The sequence below is a fragment of the Nerophis lumbriciformis genome, linkage group LG04 (assembly GCF_033978685.3).
Source record: "Nerophis lumbriciformis linkage group LG04, RoL_Nlum_v2.1, whole genome shotgun sequence".
NCBI classification, from domain to species: Eukaryota; Metazoa; Chordata; class Actinopteri; order Syngnathiformes; family Syngnathidae; genus Nerophis; species Nerophis lumbriciformis.
The window spans coordinates 44,180,952-44,194,417 of NC_084551.2; the positions used below are offsets into that span (position 1 = coordinate 44,180,952).

The window sequence follows — 13,466 nt, forward strand, 5'->3', positions numbered from 1 at the left end:
CATTTTGGATCCTGAATAATTTTTAAGTTAAAGTACCAATGATTGTCACACACAAACTAGGTGTGGTGAAATTATACTCTGCATTTGACCCATCACCCTTGATCACCCCCGTGGGAGGTGAGGGGAGCAGTGAGCAGCAGCGGTGGCCGTGCCCAGGAATAATTTTTGGTGATTTAACCCCCAATGAACTGTCTTGAAATATAATAATGAATGAAAATCTGTGTTGTTATGAATTATTGACTACATAAGGCTACAATTATTTTACATTAAATATTCCACTTGGAAATTTTTGGGGGGGAAAATGTTTGTGTTTTTGCCATAAAAAAAACCCACAGGGTTTTATTGAGCAAAAAGAGCATACCGTATTTCTCTGAATTGCCGCCGGGTATATAGTATGCGCCTGCCGAGAATTACCGCCGGGTCAAACTCGTTTCGCAAAATAATTAGCGCATGCTTAGCATTACCGCCGGGTCAGAATTACCGCCGGGTCAAACTCGTTTCACAAAATATTATTTTTATTAGCGCATGTCTGTCATGATGTGGAGGTGACGAACCCCAAGATGCAGAGATGACAGGCGGTGTACAAGAAAACATGGTTTTAATGTTCAAAATAAGGTGAAAACAAAAAGGCGCACAAGGCGAAGGCACAACTTAACGCAGGAAACAAAAGCTAACACTTAGCCTGAACTATGGACATGAAACAAAAAGTCGCTAACTGTGGCATAAATAAACAAAACTTACTTGGCAAGGCACGAGCAGCATGAACTAAGCATGAAATCATCAGCATGAACTATGGTATCTCCAGAAAACAAGCATGAACAGAGCATTGCATGAAACAGGGAGTCCACAGCATACAACAAACAATACTCCAGCACTGACTGGAGGGCAAGGCAGGTTTAAATAATGCCTCTGATTAGTGCTCGGGCAGCAGGTGAGCGGGTGAACACTAATCAGAGGCAGGTGGAAATAATAAGTAACCATGGTAACTAAAACAAACAAGGGTGCACAAAAAACAGGAACTATGAAGTCCAGAACTAACAGAACATAAAACATGATTTGGGACATGGATCATGACAATGTCTAGAATTACCGCCGGGTCAAACTTGTTTCGCAAAAGAATTAGCATATGCCTGGAATTTCCGCCGGGTCAAACTCGTCACGTCACGAGTGACACTTCACCTGTCATCATTTTCAAAATAGAGGAGGCTGATTTCAATAATTTAAAATCGCATAAAGGGAAGAAGATAAAGAGCTACCGTATTTTTCGGACTATAAGTCGCAGTTTTTTTTCATAATTTGGCCGGGCTCCAGTGCAACTTATATGTTTTTCCCTTCTTTACTATGCATTTTCGGCAGGTGCGACTTATACTCCGGTGCGTCTTATATTCCGAAAAATACGGTATTCAGTAGGATTTAAGGTCCAAGCTATTGAATATGCTAAAAAGAACAGTAAGCAGCTATGTTTTATTAATATACCGTAGCTGCGTGTGTCAAATATGAGTCATTAAATGACTCCCGCCTCCTGGTGGTAAAGGGCGCAAGTGATCCTTCTTGCGACTACTAGGCTGCAGAAGAAGTGACAACAAGCAGCAACAGTTAGCAGCGATCGTTTATTTTTTCCTCTCGCTTGCACTTTTAACATGGAGGATTACATATCTAAAATAAAACAGTTTTCTAAACTGGACTTTCAATCGAAGCAGGAGGTAATAAAGGAAGATCTACATCGAGTAAGAGAGACTTTTAAAACTGAAGAAAGATAAGGAAGACTTGTATAAACAAGTTATCGATGCTTTTGTTCAGAAGGAGCTGCGCATGGACTTCATTTATAAGTAAAGGTAAGACCATAATAACGTTTTTTTAATTAAATGTGCTTTTCATGACGGTATCCTTACATCACACTCAAATTTATAAGCGCAGGCCTAAATTTACCGCATGCCTTTGGTAAGCACCGGAGTGAGAAGAGGTTTTAAAATAATTAGCGCATGCTTACATTTACCGCATGCCTTTGGTAAGCGCCGGAGTGAGAAGAGGTTTTAAATTAATTACCGCCCCGGCGCTAACTCAAGGAAATACGGTAGGTAATACATTTCAAAAGTACTTTATATCAACAGCTAGATATGAAGTTGATCTAGCGACCCAAGTGTTGAAAAATATTTTCTATATGACTTATTTTTAACATTTTAACTGAGACCCTGGGATCGACTGTATGTAATCAAAATGGACCCCGCATACTTTTATTTTTTAGTGTGCGGCCCTCAGTGGCAAAGGCTTGGACACCCCTGCAGTAGACCACCAGGCCGCTTGACAAAATTAACATTTTTTTTTTTTTCCACAAGACGATGGTTCCAATCATATTTAACCAATAGAAAACTGTGAGTCATGATAAATGATATCAAATCCCCCTGATATCAAATCCCCCTAACTTAAAAACTCAGTCGGTGTTCCTCAAGGATCCATCCTTTGTCTCTTTATTATTTTCACTGTATATAATGATCAGCCTGATGTATGCCCAGAGTTTAATATTCAAATGTACGCGATGATATTGCCATTTTCCGTCAATGTAATGATATTATGGAAAATTCATCAAAGCTTTAAAGTGAACTAAATGATTATTCAGGACTGGCTGAAAAACACGTGCTAACTGACAAATGCAACAAAAACAGTATGCATGATGTTCAGCAAGCAAGGAGTAGACATTTATATTAAACATTTATTTACAAACTGTGCATTTCAAAACCCATTGAACAGCAATTAAGATATTTGACAGAAAACATTATTTTTATCATAAATTTAATGTTTTACAGAAATGTAAGTTTTTACACAATGAAAGCCTGTGACACTTTCAAAACAAACGTATATATGGACGAGCTCCCACCCCTGTTAAGGAATACATCCATAAAAGAAGAGCCACAAGACTTGGCACCAGGTTAGGAACTGAAGGTGATTGCGAGGTGCATCACAAAATACTTCTCGATTGTCCCAATACCAATATTTTGGTACCGGTACCATAATGTATTTCGATACTTTTCAAAGTAAAGGGGACCACAACAAAACGTCATTATTGGCTTTATTTTAACAAAAAATCTTATGAAACATTAAATATGTTTCTTATTGCAATCAAAGAATAATTTTGTCATTATATAAAATAGTGAACATATTAGACAACTTGTCTTTTACTAGTGAGTAAGCAAACAAAGGCTCTGAATTTGGCTGCTGACGTACGTATGCAGTAACATATTGTGTCATTTTCTATTCTATCACTATGAGGGACAAGCGGTAGAAAATTGATTATTATTCTACTTGTTCATTTACTGTTAATATCTGCTTACTTTTTGTTTTAACATGTTCTATATACACTTCTGTTAAAATGTAATAAGTCTTATTCTTCTGTTGTTTGGTTACTTCACAAATGTTGGTATCAGTCCTATACTAAGTAGTTACAGGATCATACATAAGTCATAATTTAAGTTCTCCTGTGTCCAGGGACGTATTTCCTGAGTTTATAAACAATAAAAAATGACAAAATATTTTGTGATAGTAAAAGATATTGACATAATCATTGTAGTATCTGCTGTGTACGGCTCTTGTATCGTTACAGTTGATGTCTGTGTAGATCCACCCATGGAACTCGTTCACATTCAGCGCTAGCTTGCTGTTAGCTTTTAGCTATTGTATTCTCCTAGTGAAGCATGTTTAGCTATTCCTCGTCCTGCAGGGATGATATTTGTAAGAAACTTACATTATTTGTCGCCATGGAAACGAGGATTAGTGATTTAAAAGTAGCTAAAACACTACCGACTGCGAATGGACGTTAGCCGCTGGCTAGCTAACAAAACCAGACTCACCAACATCAACATCAAGGAGGGCGACTCCCTCTTTACAGACAAACAGGAAGTAGAAAGCAGACTTAACACCTTTTTTACCAGCATAGCCACAACTCTAGTTAACAAGCTTTCCCATACCACTATGGTCGTTTTGGTGTAGAACACATCAAAGCCTACTACAGAAAGCTAGGAGTATTCAACAACGATTTCAAATTAGAAATGGTCTCAGCTGACGAGGTGCTCAAAAAATTGAGCGCGCTCCACCTAAACAAGGCCACCGGTCTGTAGAATTTGCACCTGGCTCGCTGACAATAAGCTATCCATACACTTAGGTAAAACGGAATCCATCCTATTTGGGTCCCAAATCAACCTTAAGAAAGTCAGTGATTTCACTATCAAAGTGGGTGACATTGTTATCACCAGGAAAGATGAGGTCACCTACCTAGGTTCCATTCTAGAGGCTAATCTTTCCTGTGATAAAATGGTAACCAAGGTAATCAAAAAGGTCAACCAACAAACAAGATTTCTCTATAGAACCTCCTCTCTGGTCAACAAAGGCACCATGAAGATTCTAGCGGGAACTCTCATTCAACCATTTTTCGACTACGCATGCACCTCCTGGTACCCCAGCACCTCCAAAACCCTCAAATCTAGACTCCAAACATCCCAGAACAAGCTAGTCAGGTTACTTCTAGACCTCCACCCTAGATCACACCTCACTCCTACCCACTTCTCCAAAGTGGGCTGGCTCAGGGTGGAGGACAGAGTAAAACAACATGCACTGAGCCTAGTCTATAAAATTTGCTACACCTCCCTGATACCGAAGTACATGTCAAACTACTTCCATAACGTAAATGACCGCCATTACCACAACACCAGGGGGAGCTCCACAAACCACGTTAAACCCAGATTCCGATCTAACAAAGGTCTTAACTCATTCTCCTTCTATGCCACATCAATATGGAATGCACTCCCAACAGGTGTAAAAGAAAGTGCATCTCTATCCTCCTTCAAAACCGCACTAAAAGAACACCTCCAGGCAACTACAACCCTAGACTAACACCCTCCCCCCACCACATCCCACCTCCCCGGATTGTAAATAATCGAATGTAAATAATCAAATGTATATACTTGTTCTTATGCTTTCTGAGCTCACTATGTTTACTGCTCGCTGTACATATCCTACGAAGTCAGACCTACACTGTTTCAATGTCCATTACTCAGATGATATAATTGTTGATGACTGAAGTGCTGATATCTACCAAACCTAACCTCCCCCGCCCCAACCCCCTCCACATCCCACCCCCCGGATTGTAAATAATGTAAATAATTCAATGTATATACTCTGATGATTAACTTGTGGGATGACTGTATTATACTGATAGTACCATGAATTGATTCACGTGGACCCCGACTTAAACAAGTTGAAAAACTTATTCGGGTGTTACCATTTAGTGGTCAATTGTACTGTGCAATCTACTAATAAAAGTTTCAATCAATCAATCAATCAAAGCTAAGCACCTCTTGCAGAGCAGCACTTCATTGTTTGCAGTTTCCACTTCATCGATTGTTTTTAAGCCAAAAATGTGTCCATTCTCCCTTTAATATCTCCACTCTGTTTCTGCTTTTAAGTACACCGTGCGTATGCGTTGCCTAATATGCGCATCTGCTTGCTTACAGCAATGTCACAAAGTGACAACGGCACGCTGTCATGTCCGAGGGAAAATAATTTTTAGAAGCAGTAAAGTACCATTTTTAAATCATTAGTACCATGTTACTTTATTAGTACTGGTATATCGTACAACCCTAATATATACATATACTGTGTATATATATATATATATATATATATATATATATATATATATATATATATATATATAAAAACATATACATATATATATATATATATATATATATAAAAACATATACATATATATATATATATATATATATACATACATGGATATACAGTATATACATACATGTATATACTGTACACTGAATAAATATACAATTATTTTTTTAAACATTTTCATCGATTTTTTTAAGTTATGAATTGATTTAAAATCAGAATGGATAAGAATCGTGTTTCGGATGTGAATCCATTTTTTTGTGCACCCCTAATTAATAAACAAACAAAGCCAGGCTGTCGGCTGATTTTGCGAGACGATATATTGTCCCACAAACTATTCCTGCTCATCGATGTTATGTTATGCATTATTTGGAGAACAAATTAATGTAATGTACATGTGACGTAATGTAAACACATTATACAATAATAACAATACTAGTAACCCGTTCAAATGCAGTAAAGTTTTATTTTCTCATTCATATTTTTTAGCATTGTAACTAGGAGGTCAAGAACTTTTAATTCTTCTAAATGGGCAAACAAAAATAAAACGGACTCTCAATCTCTGTTAGCAACAAAGTAACTATTGAACATCTTTATATTTCCGTCGTTGAACAAACCTGGTCTTAAAATGTGTTTTGTTGTCCTTTTGTTGTTGTTCCAACAACTTAGTCATGCCAGCTCATTTGTCCGTGTTATTTGCTCATTCAAAATAAACCCCAAATATTTCAATATTTGGCTTTGCAATCATATTTTTCCTTCCGAATTTTCGTTACTCGCGAGTTCGACTTGCCAGGCATGCATCCTATGTGTGTAAGCTAGCAGTCCCGCCTGCCCCCTCCGCAACAAAGATGGTGGATGGCTGACTTGCGGGTTCCCTGCGTTCATTTAATTCTGCTATTCAATATACACGCTTGGGTGTTGAGAGCGATGCACAGAGTGAACCCTCTTGCATTCTGATTTAAAGCTCTCGCAAAAGAAAACAAACACACATGGACATAGCAATTCATCCATGTTACCAAGTTCATTTTCATCAAACGTTCAATTAATTGATCAGCCAGGCAGCAGACTTCTTCATTTGCACACGCTCAACTCACCACGATGAGGTTCCACATTCGAGCCGCTTCTGCCACCAGCGTGGAGACGCCGCTGCATCCTGGCATCAGTACGATCTTGATGGGCTCCGTGTAGAGAAGGTCGTACAGCAACTTGGTGGCTTCTCCTGGGTCGCACTAGAAGGGAGCATTCGAAAAAACAATCACCATAAGGAGATGAAGTGATTAAAAAAACGACTCCGAGCCGCCCCTCGCTAGGTGAGCCCGACCTTTGTGTATACACAAACTCGTTTGTAAAAAAGCAGCACTGAGCTCTTGTCAGGCTTGTCCCTGACAGTTTGACTGTGTTTTAGTTTTTTCTCTGCGTTTGTCTTAGTTTTCTGTCCAGCACTTTTATTTTGTCTTTATTTCCTACTTGTCTCCCTGAGTGCTGTGTCCCCTCAGCTGTGGCTGATTGGCACCTGGCCACACCTGGTGTCAATCAGCCAGCTGCTATTTATACCTGCCCTACCCTCCAGTCACTGCTGGATCATTGTCGTTCCTACCTGTCGTGTCGTTGTTTGCTGTATGCTGTCATCACTACCTGATTGTCATTGCCAACGTCATTGTAGTGTCTACCTGTCCTTGTCGCTGTCGTCATAGCGGTAAGCTGTTCCTTATAACTATTTACGGTTGGTTTCTCCTAGCTTCTTGTTTTCCTGTTAGCCAGATCCTGTTAGCCGTTTGCTATTTCCAGTTTTTCTGTTTTCTGGTTCCTGTTTCCATTTTGCCTGTTCCTAGTTTGTGTTTTTACTTTATTTTGAACATTAAATCATGTTTTCCCGTATAACGCCTTCCGCCTTCTCTGCATCTTGGGGTTCGGCACCTACAAACTCTGACAGCTCTGTCCCTTTGTTTTTCTTCAACGATTGTGCCAACCTGCTCAGTCCAGCGCTGGGATCAAACCATCATTTACAAATGAGAGTCAGGTGCAGCAGCGCCAGGCAACAGACGGTAGCTCGTTGTCTAGCACGGTTCTTAGGGTGTCTGGAAATGAGGGTTAAACGTGCACTAGCGCATTAGCATGTTGGTGTGATGTTAGCATGTGGCTCACAAAGATTGTACCCTCCTGTCTCACTTCTTGAATTGACGTTGTTGTATGCGATGTTTGGCATCTATTACGCACGACAAGTGTTGCAGCAGGGGTCTCCAAACTCGCCAGCTGATTTTGATTAGCTCACCAAAAGGTCAAAGAATATTTGCCTAAGCTTTTTTAATAACTGTTTAATTTAGACATGATGCCTCTGCTTAATGCCAAATTACCACAAAATAGCACAAAGACAATGACCGCACTGTTTGAGTGGAAATCTGCTTCCTAAATAAAGTACATTTTAAATCAGGGGTGTCTTTTTCCACTAAGGCCCACATAACGAAAAGTCAAAGTATACCCAGGGCCATTTTGAAATATATATTTTTTTTTTGTAAAAAAAAAAAAAATGCTGAAAACAGACATTACATATATTTATAGACATATTAAAGGCTTTGAGTGGCAAAGTTAATTCAGTGGTGTCCAAAGTGCGGCCAGGGAGCCATTGCAGACAGCAATTTGCGTTTTTTTGGCCCGCAACATATTGTTGGGAAAAAACTGGAAAAATGTAACAAAAAAAGATGTGATGCAATGATAAAAAAAAAATAAGCTAGCACTAAGTTTTTAATGTCTGTTTGCAGTATTTAAAAATATATATAACAATATCCCACGCATACTTGGATTTTTTCAAATAATGTATAAAATGTTCAGCTTTTTTGTCATTACATCACATATTTTTGGTCTTTTTTTCTTAAAAAAAAAAAATTTACGGGCTGATAAAACTGGAGCTGCAGGCCACAAATGGCCCCTGGGCTGCACTTTGTACACCCCTGCCATTCATATAAATAAAGTACAACAAATTCTTGTCCTTTTTTCTCTCATAGTAGCTAAAATAGCAATAAAAAATATATAAAAGATGCAGAGGAACAAAATGATTTAATAGAAAATGTGAGTTGTGGATACCAACAATTCGTTAAAGTTGTCTGGCAAAACAAGCTTATTCCCTTGGTTTGGGTTGAAATAAGCTATAAAACAGTTTTTTCACCAAGTACAGCCTTAGAAAACACTTGGCTAAAATACAGTAGCGTAATAGACCTAAGTATTCATTACAAACAAGGCAGAGATTAATTTAAAGTATCTTAAATAGTTTTGACCACTGTAACACTACGCACAGTTTAAATAGTAACACTGTGAATATAGGAAAATAAAAAACTGTACTTTTTTTTTTTTCTTTCAAAGTAGCTCAAATAGTGATGAAAAATATATAAAAGATGCAGAGGAACACAATTATTTAATAGAAAATGTGAGTTGTGGATACCAACATTTTGTTAATGCTCTCTGGCAAAACAAGCGGATTCCCCTTGTTTGGGTTGAAATAAGCCATAAAACAGTAGTACCACCTTAGAAAACCCTTGGCTAAAATACAGTAGCGTCGTAGACCTAAGTATTTATTAAAAACAAGGCAGAGGTTTTATTTAAAATATCTTACATATTTTTGGCTAATGTAACATTACACACAGTTTGAATAGTAACACTGTTTTTGAATATAGGAAAATAAAAAAACTGTACTTTTCTTTTTTAAGAGTAGCTTAAATAGTGATGAAAAATATATAAAAGATGCAGAAGAACGCAATTTTTTAATAGAAAATGTGAGTTGTGGATACCAACATTTTGTTAATTCTCTCTGGCAAAACAAGCTTATTCCCTTTGTTTGGGTTGAAATAAGCTATAAAACAGTAGTACCACATTAGAAAACACTTGGCTAAAATACAGTAGCGTAGCAGACCAAAGTATTCATTAAAAACAAGTCAGAGGTTTTATTTAAAGTATCATAAATATTTGTGGCTAATGTAACGTAGTTTGAATAGTAACACTGTGTTTGAATATAGGAAAATAAAAAACTGATTCAAGTGATTATTTGACTAGATGGAGCCTGTGTACCACAGTTTGAGAATCACTGCTATAATCTTCACAAAATTGAGTGGCTCTCGGACATTTTTATTTTGTAAAGTAGCTCTTGTGTAAAGAGTGTAAAGAGTCGATAAAATACACAATAGCGCTTCTTGCAGAGCCACAAACACATAGTTCATTAGCATTAAAGCTACAGACACACAGTAGTGCTTACACAAAACCCTTTAAAAAATGTTAAATGAAAATATAATTCTAATATGTATGTTGGATTTCTGACACATATTCAAAATGATTGAAGACTATTATAATAAAGGACTTTTTAAACAATGCCTGTGCTGTTCATGTTGGTAGCAGTTTGACCCTGTCACAGATCATTTCCCACAGGAAGCAAATGGACCCGCTTGCCACATTGTGTTTGTGAGTTTCCAGCTTCTGCTGAATTGTCACACAAGCAAAGACTGAAGCGGCGGCAAGCGCATGAAGAAACTAACTGAGATCAAGTCGCTGGACGTTCTGTCTGACAGATGAACGGCCAGCCGCCACGGCGCGCCGCCACCCTCCGCCGTCACACATAAACCGTCCTGACACGTGTGATGATTCGGGCCCGCCGTGAAGCGTCTGGTCCAAACAAACACAATAGAAACTCTCCTGATGGGTGTCACGGACAATCGCGGCAAAGCCTGTGACGGCCGAGACCAACACGACTTCTAATTTGGACTGTTTGTCTTTGAGGCGCTATCGTCTTGTTGGGGTAATCACACTGCAAATAGCCCCCGGGATTAGCGCCTGTAAACTATAAAAGTGCGGCGTGTTGCAGGTGATCTTTTCAGATCGATTTTTGATCACAAGTGCAAAAGTGGTGCAGATTTAAAGGAGCGTGTGCTTTCGGCTATCACCATGGAGACACTCATTTACTGCACATCCATGTAGGGGTGTAACGGTACGTGTATTTGTATTGAACTGTTTCGGTACGGGGGTTTCGGTTCAGTTCCAAGGTGTATCGAACGAGTTTCCACACGGATATATTAAGTAGCGTAGCGCACGTTGTGTAAACAATGCACACCGAGGCACAACACACGGCATGCTAGCAACGACCGGGCTACGACAACATGTAAAAGCCAGAGCTGGAAGACCCTCCTGCCTCGTTAAGATCTCCCGTTTGGGAACACTTTGGCTGCGCGGTGCAGAGGACGGAGGTTTGCCGACATTGTTCAGCAGCGGTAAGGCATGCTTCTGCCAACACGTCAAACATGCTAACCCATTTGAAGTGGCACCACCCCCAAGTGAACATCGCTTCAACAAAGATAAAGACGAGCAAACAGCTCCCACCTCTTACTGCCAAGTTAGCCAGGCTGGGTGGGAAAAGAAAAGTTAATCTGAGGCTGAGTTGACTTGAAACTGTTTGTTACACTTGTTATATGTAGAAGAAAAGTTTTGTCATTTTATTTAATCTGAGCAACAATTGAGGCAGTTTAATGTTGATTAACGTGGACCCCGACTTAAACAAGTTGAAAAACGTATTCGGGTGCTACCATTTACCGTATTTTTCAGACTATAAGTCGCAGTTTTTTTCATAGTTTGGCCGGGCGTGCGACTTATACTCAGGAGCGACTTATGTGTGAAATTATTAACATATTACCGTAAAATATCAAATAATATTATTTAGCTCATTCACGTAAGAGACTAGACATATAACATTTCATCGGATTTAGCGATTAGGAGTGACAGATTGTTTGGTAAACGTATAGCATTTTCTATATGTTATAGTTATTTGAATGACTCTTACCATAATATGTTACGTTAACATACCAGGCATGTTCTCAGTTGGTTATTTATGCGTCATATAACATACACTTATTCAGTCTGTTGTTCACTATTCTTTATTTATTTTAAATTGCCTTTCAAATGTCTATTCTTGGTGTTGGGTTTTATCAAATAAATTTCCCCCAAAAATGCGACTTATACTCCAGTGCGACTTATATATGTTTTTTTCCTTCTTTATTATGCATTTCCAGCCGGTGCAACCTATACTCCGGCGCGACTTTTACTCCGAAAAATACGGTAGTGGTCAATTGTACGGAATATGTACTGTACTTTGATTGATTGATTGATTGAAACTTTTATCAGTAGATTAGTTCAGTACATATTCCGTACAATTGACCACTAAATGGTAACACTCGAATAAGTTTTTCAACTTGTTTAAGTCGGGGTCCACGTAATCAATTCATGGTAACTGTGCAATCTACTAATAAAAGTCTCAATCAATCAATCAAAAAAAGCACTTTATATGTAGAAAGGTTTTGCTAAGAAACCATTCTGAGCCTTATCTTATTTAGTTTTTATTTTATATATGTTGACCACATTAACCCTGGCAATGGACCCTGTATGTTATGCCATTGTTTACAAATTTGGTAAATAAATAACCAAAAAATGTATATTTTGTTGTTTTCTTATTGTACCGAAAATTAACCTAACCGTGACCTCTAAACCGAGGTACGTACCGATCCATGGCATCATATGGTCTAACTTGTGGTGATTTGTCGTAATGTGGAACATGCGCCACACAACTATAATCTGTACCACTTTAATGGAGACAGCAGAAACTACTTTTAACGCGCCAAAAGGTGCACTCTGGGAGACTGCGGTATTACTGTAGGTCAAAAACCCCGGCCATATCTGCAGTTGTGTACTGGAATGAACAAGATGTGAAAAAAATGCATGCTGCTTGGCGTTTCATACATATAAAAAAAAGTGACGCCATTGAAAAAAACACAAGCAGATACCAAAACGAATCAATTGATTCCTAAAAGAAATCTGTACTTTTAATAAAATTTCACAATCCTTATGTAAGACAAGAACACCTTTTTTAATTTATTTTTTTAACGAATCCTAACTCGTAAACAAATGCTAGCAAAATGAGACAATTTCATCTGTTGTGCCCATAAAACCCACCAAAAAAACATCCAAAAAGCGCCAACAATACAATATTAACCAAATATTAGCGATATTGTTATTAAAAGCGCTAACGTTAAGGATCTATTTTAGTGGCGCATTGATCACAGCAAGCTAACTAGCTTCTGCTGCTGTTTTGACATAGTGAGCCGGTGAGCTGCTGCATCTCCTCTGAGCTGGTGAAAGTTAGTTTGAGATTATAAATCATGCCTCTCACCTGGATAGTAGAAGGTTGTGAACATAAACCGAGAAGTTGGTCCACTTAGACCCGGAGATGGTGGGAAAGACACAAAAAGAGGCTCGTTTGCACCCACCTTTCTTTAACCCCGTTGTCAGGGTTATGATTAATTATTAGTCTAAACAGGACGATACAAACATCCCATCAGTAAGAGCAGACATTGTAAAGTAAGTGATTTTTGTATTATGTTTGTTGTCTCTCATAAAGTCTGCCGTGAATATTAGTGTTGTTTTAGATATTATTATTATATTACATGTTATTAAAGGGCTGGGCGATATGGCCTTTTATTAATATCTCGATATTTCTAGGCCATGTCACGATACAAAATATATATATCCATATTTTGCCTTAGCCTTGAATGAACACTTGATGCATATAATCACAGCAGTATGATGATTCTATGTGTCTACATTAAAACATACTTGTTCATACTACATTAATATATGCTCATTTTAAACTTTCATGCAGACAGGGAAATCACAACTAAGTCAAATTACCAAAACTGTATTTATTAAACAATTATTAAGCAGTGGCACAAACATTCATGTCATTTCAAAACAGAAAGTGC

The 13,466-nt window shown here is 38.2% G+C and overlaps 1 protein-coding gene across 9 annotated transcripts in view; it reads right to left on the minus strand.

Annotated features, from left to right (window-relative positions):
• The window catches only part of gabbr1a (gamma-aminobutyric acid (GABA) B receptor, 1a), a 204,737-nt gene that overhangs the window by 88,962 nt on the left and 102,309 nt on the right, over nt 1–13,466 (minus strand). For all 9 annotated transcript variants that reach the window (XM_061955983.1, XM_061955960.1, XM_061955976.1 and 6 more), the window contains one exon: nt 6,774–6,908. In XM_061955983.1, the coding sequence (XP_061811967.1) occupies nt 6,774–6,908 (135 nt within the window). The remainder of the gene's footprint in view (nt 1–6,773; nt 6,909–13,466) is intronic.